Source organism: Oncorhynchus tshawytscha, linkage group LG12 (assembly GCF_018296145.1).
Source record: "Oncorhynchus tshawytscha isolate Ot180627B linkage group LG12, Otsh_v2.0, whole genome shotgun sequence".
NCBI lineage: Eukaryota > Metazoa > Chordata > Actinopteri > Salmoniformes > Salmonidae > Oncorhynchus > Oncorhynchus tshawytscha.
Genome location: NC_056440.1, coordinates 68,917,191 through 68,931,067, shown reverse-complemented (window position 1 = coordinate 68,931,067; position 13,877 = coordinate 68,917,191). Strand labels below are relative to the sequence as shown.

Here is a 13,877-nt window from a genome sequence, read left to right as displayed (position 1 = left end):
CTCAGTGTACGTGTGTGCTCTTCCTCAGTGTGTGCTCTTCCTCAGTGTACGTGTGTGCTCTTCCTCAGTGTGTGCTCTTCCTCAGTGTACGTGTGTGCTCTTCCTCAGTGTACGTGTGTGCTCTTCCTCAGTGTACGTGTGTGCTCTTCCCTCAGTGTGTGCTCTTCCTCAGTGTGTGCTCTTCCTCAGTGTGTGCTCTTCCTCAGTGTGTGCTCTTCCTCAGTGTGTGCTCTTCCTCAGTGTGTGCTCTTCCTCACGTGTGTGCTCTTCCTCAGTGTGTGCTCTTCCTCAGTGTGTGCTCTTCCTCAGTGTGTGCTCTTCCTCAGTGTACGTGTGTGCTCTTCCTCAGTGTGTGCTCTTCCTCAGTGTGTGCTCTTCCTCAGTGTACGTGTGTGCTCTTCCTCAGTGTACGTGTTGCTCTTCCTCAGTGTGTGCTCTTCCTCAGTGTGTGCTCTTCCTCAGTGTACGTGTGTGCTCTTCCTCAGTGTGTGCTCTTCCTCAGTGTACGTGTGTGCTCTTCCTCAGTGTACGTGTGCTCTTCCTCAGTGTACGTGTGTGCTCTTCCTCAGTGTACGTGTGCGCTCTTCCTCAGTGTACGTGTGTGCTCTTCCTCAGAGTGTGCTCTTCCTCAGAGTGTGCTCTTCCTCTTCCTCAGAGTGTGCTCTTCCTCTTCCTCAGTGTGTGCTCTTCCTCTTCCTCAGTGTGTGCTCTTCCTCTTCCTCAGTGTGTGCTCTTCCTCAGTGTACGTGTGTGCTCTTCCTCTTCCTCAGTGTGTGCTTACACTAGGAAACCGTGCTTGACCGCCCCACTCCACCACTACTGACACTGGACCCCTGCATTGTTCTGCCTGAACATGAAAGATGTTGTATCTAGTGTTTTTTCCTGTTGGCCGTGCTGTGTTCCTGTGCAGCTTTGAAAGAGGAGAGGTATTGGGATGTGTCTACGGCCAGGGCAGGCTGGTGCAGGACATAAACAACACAGAGGCACAGCCAAAGGCGAGGGACTGACTATAGAACTAAAAAACTTTGTTCCAACTCTCTGGATCCCATCCAACATTTTTACAGCACATTTCCCTCTGCACCAAGGGGACCCTCGCCTGTTTCAATTGCAGCTCTCATGCTGTCTACCTCTGCTGTCTTTTGAAGCGTTCCCTGGGAAATCTGCTGTGTGATGTGGCAGAGTAAAGGAGCAATATTTCACATCAGAGACAAAGGCCTGGAGCCATATAGGTTACCTACCACCTGAGAGGAACGGCCTCAGCAGCAGCCTACTCCCAGCAAACACTGCAAGGTGCAGCCCAAGTCCAGCCCAGTCTTAGCCCAGCCTCAGCAACAGTTCTACTACAGAGCAGGAATACAGCAGTGCAGGATCAGACCAAAGCAAACCCAGATCTCTCCTCTGTGATACAGCACAAAGGAAACGCACTGTAGGCAAAGTCATTCTATTCTTCTATCTCAATCAGTTCATTTTGATACATTTGATAGTGCCACCCACCTTGTGCTCTGGCATCTTTCATTATATGACAACAAGTCATTTTTAGCTGACTAATCATTTTCATAACATTCTGCATAAATAATACACCTACAGTCAGCTTGCAAGTCTAACTGGCCCGGGTAATAACTCTGCTTTAGGCGGAACATGACAAATTATTCTAGTCAGGAGGTCTCCCCGTTTTCTGCTGTGTTTTTCTCTCTCTCCTGGAGAGTAAATTATTCAGTATCCCTCTCACTCTCTCACTGTACAGTACAGTATAGAGTGTGTTGCTGTTCCCTGGAGTCAGGCTGTGTTTGGAGGACAATACTGTATGAAGAGCTTGAAGACACACTCAGGTCAAATAATCACCTCATCCTGACCCAGGAGGCTTTAACATTCGGATCAATATGTTTTATCTGTTCCGCACAAGGTCCGCTCACCTCTAGTCGAGTCCAATAGGGTTTCACCTCGAGTCCAATAGGGTTTCACCTCGAGTCCAATAGGGTTTCACCTCGAGTCCAATAGGGTTTCACCTCTAGTCCATTGGGATTTCACCTCGAGTCTATTGGGAGTTCACCCAGAGTCTATTAGGAGTTCACCCCGAGTCTATTAGGAGTTCACCCCGAGTATTAGGATTTAACCTCTAGTCTATTAGGATTTAACCTCGAGTCTAGTCCAATAGGAGTTCACCTCGAGTCTAGTCCAATAGGAGTTCAACTCGAGTCTATTAGGATTTCACCCAGAGTCTATTAGGATTTCACCCAGAGTCTATTAGGATTTCACCCAGAGTCTATTAGGATTTCACCCAGAGTCTATTAGGATTTCACCTCTAGTCTATTAGGATTTCACCTCTAGTCTATTAGGATTTCACCTCTAGTCTATTAGGATTTCACCTCTAGTCTATTAGGATTTCACCTCTAGTCTATTAGGATTTCACCTCTAGTCTATTAGGATTTCACCTCTAGTCTATTAGGATTTCACCTCTAGTCTATTAGGATTTCACCTCTAGTCTATTAGGATTTCACCTCTAGTCTATTAGGATTTCACCTCTAGTCTAGTCTAATAGTCTAGTCCAATGTCTAATGATTTATTCCATCCCATCACAGCTGGGTAGAAGGCATAACAGAGTGTTTACACTCCAAACCAGCACATCAGATACGGAGATATCGGAGATATTTGGCATGCAGTTAGTCAATGTTTACTGCAAAAGGCAACAACATCTCAAGAAAGTATGAAAAAGTGTCTTTCACCGAGAAGAAAATCTAATATATTGTTCCTTGAACTTTAAGCACAAGTGTCTAAGTGAGATTCACTGAGGAGCAATCAAATGAATATTTTCATCCTTCAAGCACAAGTGTATGCAACACAACTCACAGGAGAGATACAGTTTGTTCAGTCCCCAGAGAATGCACCAGAATGTATCTAGCCTATACCTCGCAACATGACGATGCAATATTCAAATCAAATGTTATGTAACATGTGTCGAATACAACAGTTGTAGACTTTGTGATGCTTACTTAAGAGTTATTTTCTAACCATGCAGTTAAAAAGTTAGAGAAAAAATAAATAGTAACACAATAAAATAATAATAACGAGGATACACACACACACACACACACACACACACACAGTCATAGCCAAAAGTTGAGAATGATACAAATGTTAATTTCCAACGTTTGCTGCTTCAGTGTCTTTAGATATTTTTGTCAGATGCTACTATGTAATACTGAAGTATAATTACAAGCATTTCATAAGTGTCAAAGGCTTTTACTGACAATTGCATGAAGTTGATGCAAAGAGTCAATATTTGCGGTGTTGACCCTTCTTTTTCAAGACCTCTGCAATCCGCCCTGGCATGCTTCAGTTAACTTCTGGGCACATCCTGACTGATGGCAGCCTATTCTTGCATAATCCATGCTTGGAGTTTGTCAGAATTTGTGCGTTGAGGATTGACCACAAGTTCTCAATGGTATTAAGGTCTGGTGAGTTTCCTGGCCATGGACCCAAAATATCAATGTTTTAGTCCCTGAGCCACTTAGTTATCACTTTTGCCTTTTGGCAAGGTGCTCCATCATGCTGGAAAAGGCATTGTTCATCACCAAACTGTTCCTGGATGGTTGGGAAAAGTTGCTCTCGGAGGATGTGTTGGTACCATTCTTTATTCATGGCTGTGTTCTTAGGCAGAATTGTGAGTGAGCCCACTCATTTGGCTGAGAAGCAACCCCACACATGAATGGTCTCAGGATGCATTACTGTTGGCATGACACAGGACTGATGGTAGCGCTCACCTTGTCTTGTCCGGACAAGCTTTTTCCGGATACCCCAAACAATCGGAAAGGGGATTCATCAGCATTCCAATCCCTGTACCTTTTGCAGAATATCAGTCTGTCCTGGAGAGAAGTGGCTTCTTTGCTGCCTTTCTTGACACCAGGCCTCCAAAAGTCTTCACCTCACTGTGCGTGCAGATGCACTCACACCTGCCTGCTTCTTACGAAGCCACTCCTTTGTTGCCCGGGCGGTGTGTTTGGGATCATTGTCATGCTGAAAGACCCAGCCACGTTTCATCTTCAATGCCCTTGCTGATGGAAGGAGGTTTTCACTCAAAATCTCACAATACATTGCCCCATTCATTCTTTCCTTTACACGGATCAGTCGTCCTGGTCCCTTTGCAGAAAAACAGCCCCAAAGCATGGTGTTTCGACCCCATGCTTCACAGTAGGTATGGTGTTCTTTGGATGCAACTCAGCATTCTTTGTCCGCCAAACACGACGAGTTGAGTTTTTACCAAAAAGTTATATTTTGGTTTCATCTGACCATATGACATTCTTCTTCTGGATCATCCAAATGCTCTCTAGCAAACTTCAGACAGGCCTGGACATGTACTGGCTTAAGCAGGGGGACTCGTCTGGCACTGCAGGATTTGAGTCCCTGGCGGAGTAGTGTTTTTTTTTGTTTGACCCCTTTTTCTCCCCAATTTCATGGTATCCAATTGTTTTAGTAGCTACTATCTTGTCTCATTGCTACAACTCCCTTACGGGCTCGGGAGAGACGAAGGTTGAAAGTCATGCATCCTCCGATACACAACCCAACCAAGCCGCACTGCTTCTTAACACAGCGCGTATCCAACCCGGAAGCCAGCCGCAACCAATGTGTCGGAGGAAACACCGTGCACCTGGCAACCTTGGTTAGCGCGCACTGCGCCCAGCCCGCCACAGGAGTCGCTGGTGCGCGATGAGACAAGGACATCCCTACCGACCAAACTCTCCCTAACCCGGACGACGCTAGGCCAATTGTGCGTCGCCCCACAGACCTCCCGGTCGCGGCCCAGTGGCTCGGGTGGTTGATGTCCTTGATGATCTTTATGGCCTTCCTGTAACATCGGGTGGTGTAGGTGTCCTGGAGGGCAGGTAGTTTGCCCCCGGTGATGCGTTGTGCAGACCTCACTACCCTCTGGAGAGCCTTACGGTTGAGGGCGGAGCAGTTGCCGTACCAGGCGGTGATACAGCCCGCCAGGATGCTCTCGATTGTGCATCTGTAGAAGTTTGTGAGTGCTTTTGGTGACAAGCCGAATTTCTTCAGCCTCCTGAGGTTGAAGAGGCGCTGCTGCGCCTTCTTCACGATGCTGTCTGTGTGAGTGGACCAATTCAGTTTGTCTGTGATGTGTATGCCGAGGAACTTAAAACTTGCTACCCTCTCCACTACTGTTCCATCGATGTGGATAGGGGGGTGTTCCCTCTGCTGTTTCCTGAAGTCCACAATCATCTCCTTAGTTTTGTTGACGTTGAGTGTGAGGTTATTTTCCTGACACCACACTCCGAGGGCCCTCACCTCCTCCCTGTAGGCCGTCTCGTCGTTGTTGGTAATCAAGCCTACCACTGTTGTGTCGTCCGCAAACTTAATGATTGAGTTGGAGGCGTGCGTGGCCACGCAGTCGTGGGTGAACAGGGAGTACAGGAGAGGGCTCAGAACGCACCCTTGTGGGGCCCCAGTGTTGAGGATCAGCGGGGTGGAGATGTTGTTGCCTACCCTCACCACCTGGGGGCGGCCCGTCAGGAAGTCCAGTACCCAGTTGCACAGGGCGGGGTCGAGACCCAGGGTCTCGAGCTTGATGACGAGCTTGGAGGGTACTATGGTGTTGAATGCCGAGCTGTAGTCGATGAACAGCATTCTCACATAGGTATTCCTCTTGTCCAGATGGGTTAGGGCAGTGTGCAGTGTGGTTGAGATTGCATCGTCTGTGGACCTATTTGGGCGGTAAGCAAATTGGAGTGGGTCTAGGGTGTCAGGTAGGGTGGAGGTGATATGGTCCTTGACTAGTCTCTCAAAGCACTTCATGATGACGGAAGTGAGTGCTATGGGTCGGTAGTCGTTTAGCTCAGTTACCTTAGCTTTCTTGGGAACAGGAACAATGGTGGCCCTCTTGAAGCATGTGGGAACAGCAGACTGGTATAGGGATTGATTGAATATGTCCGTAAACACACCGGCCAGCTGGTCTGCGCATGCTCTGAGGGCGCGGCTGGGGATGCCGTCTGGGCCTGCAGCCTTGCGAGGGTTAACACGTTTAAATGTCTTACTCACCTCGGCTGCAGTGAAGGAGAGTCCGCATGTTTTCGTTGCAGGCCGTGTCAGTGGCACTGTATTGTCCTCAAAGCGGGCAAAAAATGTTATTTAGTCTGCCTGGGAGCAAGACATCCTGGTCCGTGACTAGGCTGGATTTCTTCTTGTAGTCCATGATTGACTGTAGACCCTGCCACATGCCTCGTGTCTGAGCCGCTGAATTGAGATTCTACTTTGTCTCTGTACTGGCGCTTAGCTTGTTTGATAGCCTTGCGGAGGGAATAGCTGCACTGTTTGTATTCGGTCATGTTACCAGTCACCTTGCCCTGATTAAAAGCAGTGGTTCGCGCTTTCAGTTTCACGCGAATGCTGCCATCAATCGACGGTTTCTGGTCAGGGAATGTTTTAATCGTTGCTATGGGAACGACATCTTCAACGCACGTTCTAATGAACTCGCACACCGAATCAGCGTATTCGTCAATATTGTTATCTGAGATTGGAATAATAGTGAAGACATCAAAACGATGAAATAACACACATGGAATCATGTAGTAAACAAAAAAGTATTAAACAAATGAAAATATATTTTATATTTGAGATTCTTCAAAGTAGCCACATGACAGCTTTGCACACTTTTGGCATTCTCTCAACCAGCTTCACCTCCTTCTATTCTACAATGTAGAAAATAGTAAAAAATAAAGAAAAGCCCTGGAATGAGTAGGTGTGTCCAAACCTTTGACTGGTACACACACACACACCTCAAAAAAATAAAGGGAACACTTAAACAACACAATGTAACTCAGAGTCAATCACACTTCTGTGAAATCAAACTGTCCACTTAGGAAGCAACACTGATTGACAATACATTTCACATGCTGTTGTGCAAATAGAATAGACAACAGGTGGAAATTATAGGCAATTAGCAAGACACCCCCAATAAAGGAGGTGAAAAGCAGGTGATAACCACAGACCACTTCTCAGTTCCTATGCTTCCTGGCTGATGTTATGGTCACTTTCGAATGCTGGCGGTGCTTTCACTCTAGTGGTAGCATGAGACGGAGTCTACAACCCACACAAGTGGCTCAGGTAGTGCAGCTCATCCAGGATGGCACATCAATGTGAGCTGTGGCAAGAAGGTTTGCTGTGTCTGTCAGCGTAGTGTCCATAGCATGGAGGCGCTACCAGGAGACAGGCCAGTACATCAGGAGACGTGGAGGAGGCTGTAGGAGGGCAACAACCCAGCAGCAGGACCGCTACCTCTGCCTTTGTGCAAGGAGGAGCACTGCCAGAGCCCTGCAAAATGACCTCCAGCAGGCCACAAATGTGCATGTGTCTGCTCAAACGGTCAGAAACGGACTCCATGAGGGTGGTATGAGGGCCCGACGTCCACAGGTGGGGGTTGTACTTACAGCCCAACACCGTGCAGGACGTTTTTCATTTGCCAGAGAACACCAAGATTGGCAAATTCGCAACTGGCGCCCTGTGCTCTTCACAGATGAAAGCAGGTTCACACTGAGCACATGTGACAGACGTGACAGTCTGGAGAAGCCGCGGAGAACGTTCTGCTGCCTGCAACATCCCCCAGCATGACCGGTTTGGCGGTGGGTCAGTCATGGTGTGGGGTGGCATTTCTTTGGGGGGCCGCACAGCCCTCCATGTGCTCACCAGAGGTAGCCTGGCTTCCATTAGGTACCGAGATGAGATCCTCAGACCCCTTGTGAGACCATATGCTGGTGCGGTTGGCCCTGGGTTCCTCCTATTGCAAGACAATGCTAGACCTCATGTGGCTGGAGTGTGTCAGCAGCTCCTGCAAGAGGAAGGCTTTGATGCTATGGACTGGCCCGCCCGTTCCCCAGACCTGAATCCAATTGAGCACATCTGGGACATCATGTCTCGCTCCATCCACCAATGGTGTGTGTTGCACCACAGACTGTCCAGGAGTTGGCGGATGCTTTAGTCCAGGTCTGGGAGGAGATCCCTCAGGAGACCATCCGCCACCTCATCAGGAGCATGCCCAGGCGTTGTAGGGAGGTCATACAGGCATGTGGAGGCCACACACACTACTGAGCCTCATTTTGACTCGTTTTAAGGACATTACATCAAAGTTGGATCAGCCTGTAGTGTAGTTTTCCACTTTAATTTTGAGTGTGACTCCAAATCCAGACCTCCATGGGTTGATACAAAAATTATCAATGGAAATCAAATGCAAGAGTATTTAATAAGAATATTTCATTCAGATCTAGTATGTGTTATTTTAGTGTTCCCTTTATTTTTTTGAGCAGTATATATATATAATGACCCTGTCACTGAGTCTGTCAGCACTGAGTGTGCCTGCCTGTCCATCCTGTACCCATCCTACACCCCAGAGGGAATACAGGAGAGGGAACCTACTTCGCCATCCATATCTGGGTCTCAGCATGGGTGACATCCACACCCTGGCTGCTACAGCAACCAACCGCAAAAATCTGCCCTGGCTGTCTGTTTTGGCTATGCAAGCCAGATCGAAGGCATCATCACTGCATAACACACACGCTTCTCCCTGGGTGCATCAGTACCCCAGCTGTTACGATGCTCTATTTCCACAACTAAAGTATGACTGGGAGGAAGGGATAGAGAGAAGTAAAACAAGTTGGCCGTAGTATAAATAGCAGTCAGCAGAGAGTCAAGGGGCTTCATAAGTCCTGCTACTTTAGCATATTCTACCACTGCACACCACAGGCATTCAATACACTTTAAAAGAGGAAAAAGAGGAATTCCAAGAGGGTGATATTTCTCCTAATAGAGACTGGCTGTAAGATAGAAACGCTATAGCCTACCATACACCCCCTACTCACTGGCTTTGGTAGAGTGGTAGAGTCCATCAGCATACAGTGGGGGCAGGGATATACCACTGAACAGATGGCATGGGGTGAGAGGTCAAGGGTGTGCCACTTAGGTGGCAGTGAACTCTGTGGGATAATAACCTCTCTCAGTGTTTTTCTGTGACGATGTGTGTGTGTGTGTGTGTGTGTGTAACTCAGGCCGCACACACAGTCTCTAATGAGGGGTATCAATCAGGCCATGCCAAGAGCATTGGGCTGCCTGTCTCCTACTTGATGGGCCTCTGTGATATTTCCACAATGCTCCAAGCATTTTCAAATCTATGATCTCTGTCATAGCTACATGATTTCACTGTACTGGGAAGAAGTCTACAGTATGGTTGACTAGGACTAGGAGGGTTATGATGATGACAGCATTTTAAGGACTGGTGATAATGTGAAATGTATCAACAGTAAACTATGACAAAGGACAGAGGACATTAATCAAGCTATTTAAATCAATTTGATTTGTCACATATTCTTGTGGGAAGAGCATGAGTATAATGCTATTCTAAGCATGGCTGGTCTACTGAGCTTTGATCTGGTATTAGATAGTAATAGAATAATTCAGTTACTGTGGCCCCTACAGTGCAGGGAATATGCACTTTAACTTTTAAACCCCCTGATGGTGTACAAATCCCTGGCTCAACAGTACCATGTGAGGGATACAGGAGGGTTGGGGTGGAGAAGAGAGGAATCCCAATGAGCTTCATGTCACTCCTGCAAATGACCTTTCAACACTGTGACAGTGGACATCAGATTCCACTCTCGACCCTCTCTGCTACACTAACACATTGAGCCATGAATCCTAAAGCCTACATAACACCACCGTAATTATGTTGTTGACACCTGTCATACACATTTATGACAGAAAGATAAAAGGACTCAACTGTGGTCCTGCTATTGTTCTAATATGTCATAATGAATGTTTAGTAACATCAGGGCAATTTATCATGAATAGTTAACATGAAAGTCATGGTACAGATGTAGGATATTAATTTGGCCTATACTGTCACAACAAAATCATCCCGCAGCAACAGGATTTGAATGTTTAGTCCATAATGTTTCTTTATCAACTATTAGCTGGCCAAAAGTTACATGAAAAGTGCAATACTGTTAATATAACCTTGTGTTAGTGTGGGTTTTCAGTGAATTTATGTACAGTGGGGCAAAACAGTATTTAGTCAGCCACCAATTGTGCAAGTTCTCCCACTTAAAAAGATGAGGCCTGTAATTTTCATCATAGGTACACTTCTACTATGACAGACAAAATGAGAAAAAAAAATCCAGAAAATCACATTGTAGGATTTTTTATGAATTTATTTGCAAATGATGGTGGAAAATAAGTATTTGGTCACCTACAAACAAGCAAGATTTCTGGCTCTCACTGACCTGTAACTTCTTCTTTAAGAGGCTCCTCTGTCCTCCACTCGTTACCTGTATTAATGGCACCTGTTTGAACTTGTTACCAGTATAAAAGACACCTGTCCACAACTTCAAACAATCACACTCCAAACTCCACTATGGCCAAGACCAAAGAGCTGTCAAAGGACACCAGAAACAAAATTGTAGACCTGCACCAGGCTGGGAAGACTGAATCTGCAATAGGTAAGCAGCTTGGTTTGAAGAAATCAACTGTGGAAGAAATTATTAGGAAATGGAAGACATACAAGACCACTGATAATCTCCCTCGATCTGGGGCTCCACGCAAGATCTCACCCCGTGGGGTCAAAATGATCACAAGAACGGTGAGCAAAAATCCCAGAACCACACGGGGGGACCTAGTGAATGACCTGCAGAGAGCTGGGACCAAAGTAACAAAGCCTACCATCAGTAACACACTATGCCGCCAGGGACTCAAATCCTGCAGTGCCAGACGTGTCCCCCTGCTTAAGCCAGTACATGTCCAGGCCCGTCTGAAGTTTGCTAGAGAGCATTTGGATGATCCAAAATAAGATAAGATTGGGAGAATGTCATATGGTCAGATGAAACCAAAATAGAACTTTTTGGTAAAAATTCAACTCGTCGTGTTTGGAGGACAAAGAATGCTGAGTTGCATCCAAAGAACACCATACCTACTGTGAAGCATGGGGGTGGAAACATCATGCTTTGGGGCTGTTTTTCTGCAAAGGGACCAGGACGACTGATCCGTGTAAAGGAAAGAATGAATGGGGCCATGTATCATTAGATTTTGAGTGAAAACCTCCTTCCATCAGCAAGGGCATTGAAGATGAAACGTGGCTGGGTCTTCTGGGTCTTTCAGCATGACAATGATCCCAAACACACCGCCCGGGCAACGAAGGAGTGACTTCGTAAGAAGCATTTCAAGGTCCTGGAGTGGCCTAACCAGTCTCCAGATCTCAACCACATAGAAAATCTTTGGAGGGAGTTGAAAGTCCGTGTTGCCCAGCAACAGCCCCAAAACGTCACTGCTCTAGAGGAGATCTGCATGGAGGAATGGGCCAAAATACCAGCAACAGTGTGTGAACCTTGTGAAGACTTACAGAAAACGTTTGACCTCTGTCATTGCCAACAAAGGGTATATAACAAAGTATTGAGAAACTTTTGTTATTGACCAAATACTTATTTTCCACCATAATTTGCAAATAAATTCATTAAAAATCCTACAATGTGATTTTCTGGATTTTTTTCTCATTTTGTCTGTCATAGTTGAAGTGTACCTATGATGAAAATTACAGGCCTCTCTCATATTTTTAAGTGGAAGAACTTGCACAATTGGTGGCTGACTAAATACCTTTTTGCCCCACTGTATAAAGCGAAGCTCATCTGCATTTCACAGCAATAAAACAGGACAATTCTCAGCAACAAAAGAGTGATCATATTAAGATCCTTCCCCTGTATGTCAGGAATGTCATTGCCACGAGAATTTCTATCCCAATGTTCTAACTATTTTATATCTCTGTCTAATTCCTGAAGGTTGTAAATCTCCAGCTCAAAGAAAGACAGTCTCAGCCTGCAATAAATCATTTCTTTATTCAGAGAGCGCTCTGCCCCCCTAGTGCAGAGCAAGTCTTTTTATACACACACACACACACACACACACACACACACACAAGTTTCTTATCATAGGCTACTCCCTGCTTAGGCAGGCAGTATTTTTTCCCACTACCCCCATACATAGTTCTCGTTTCACAGTTGCTCCCTGCTTGCATAGCTACAAAATAATACAATGCCCTAGTTATAATTCTAACCAAGCGACACACATCAGATTATATTCTTATGATTCTAACACATTTCACACAGTTATACAGTTTCAGGGTGGAATACTTTAGTCATTATCTTAAACATACAAATTCTTCTATCAGTCATGCCATGTCATCTCCCATGTTTTAGAGGCACTTACAAGCAAGCTCTACAACACTACAACTTAAAGATAAGTCCCAGTACGTCTAGGTCAAACCAACTCTGTGCATGTGTCGCTAACACTAGGTCCCATGCTATTCAACCTCATCACACCACCTGGGACTCCACCATGGCCGTACCACACACACAATCAACTTCAGGACTGCAGCTATAACCTGAAAATACTCTATATATTGCTCTCTGATGAAAAAAACTCTGTGGTAATAACAACTGTGACGTTTCAGAGAGATGAATGGCTTCAGGCTTGCCATGGCCACAGTCAAAGACATAATGTGAACGATAGTTGACTCATTACCATCAATTCAATTAAGATGACCCCTTAAAAAATACACACAAACAAATGGACTGGGAGTGCAAGCAGTTATGAATTCCATTTCCAGCATTCCTCAGGCAGTCAGTTTCTGTTCCTCCTCATCTCATCCCAGCAGACAATCTCACACTCTAATCTGAGCTAAATTACACCCTATTCTCATCTCCTCCCAGCATGACGTTGGACCAACCAGACGTTACACTGAAGCCCACATTATAACCTTCCTTGAGTAAAAAATAGTAGAGGTGCACTCACTTGTCGTGGAGCATATATTCAGTGTTTTCTGGAGATATCTGTCCAGTCACAGGGTGTCGGAACGACGTTCTCTTCTGGTTATGGCTGAGAGAGTCAGAGAGAGAGAGAACAGGGAGGGAAGAGAGGGAAGGAGTGAAAACAACAGCGAAGGAGAAAATACAATTAGTATTCCGTCATGAATCATATTTCTGCTTGATCACTCCACTATTTTGTGCACTGATGCATTGGTCGCTGGCTGCTTGTTGGGCATTATACAGGAATACACCAAGTTTCTAGACTTCCAATGACTTTCACAGCAAAGTGTAGAATGTGCGGTAGTGCTGAAGCGTGGCCAAGGCAGGGGATCATATTATTTCACACAATGTGTAAGTCGCAGCACTCTCCCCTACCAGCTCGCCAGGCTTTATTCATTTCAATTACATGGGGTCATATATCGCTTTAACTAGGGCATTAAAGCTTCCCTGTATCGTTGGATAAAAGAAGATGGACAGGGGGCAGCGCTGGTGGTGGAAAGAATGAAAAATAACACAATGATGTGATTTGCTCTAAACCGTCTGCATCAATTATTTACTTTTACACACTTTGGATGGCAGTTGCGTAGCAGCTGTGCCCATCGGACAGGAAGAGAGACTCATTCTATGAACAGGTCTCTGCTTCATTCAACATTAGCTTTAGGAGCAGTGGAGCAGACAGGATTCCATACGTTTCCACTCAGGGTTAACCAGGTACAGAACATGCACAGGTAGAAACTTCTGATCCAGACTGACCTGGTCGTTAATCACTACGAGGACTTCTGACCCAGACTGACCTGGTCGTTAATCACTACGGGGACTTCTGACCCAGACTGACCTGGTCGTTAATCACTACGGGGACTTCTGACCCAGACTGACCTGGTCGTTAATCACTACGAGGACTTCTGATCCAGACTGACCTGGTCGTTAATCACTACGAGGACTTCTGATCCAGACTGACCTGGTCGTTAATCACTACGAGGACTTCTGATCCAGACTGACCTGGTCGTTAATCACTACGAGGACTTC

The 13,877-nt window shown here is 45.9% G+C and overlaps 1 protein-coding gene across 8 annotated transcripts in view; it reads right to left on the bottom strand.

Moving 5' to 3' along the window:
* The window catches only part of LOC112249280 (pleckstrin homology domain-containing family A member 7), a 152,088-nt gene that overhangs the window by 74,405 nt on the left and 63,806 nt on the right, over positions 1–13,877 (bottom strand). For all 8 annotated transcript variants that reach the window (XM_042330987.1, XM_042330988.1, XM_042330989.1 and 5 more), the window contains one exon: positions 12,838–12,921. In XM_042330987.1, the coding sequence (XP_042186921.1) occupies positions 12,838–12,921 (84 nt within the window). The remainder of the gene's footprint in view (positions 1–12,837; positions 12,922–13,877) is intronic.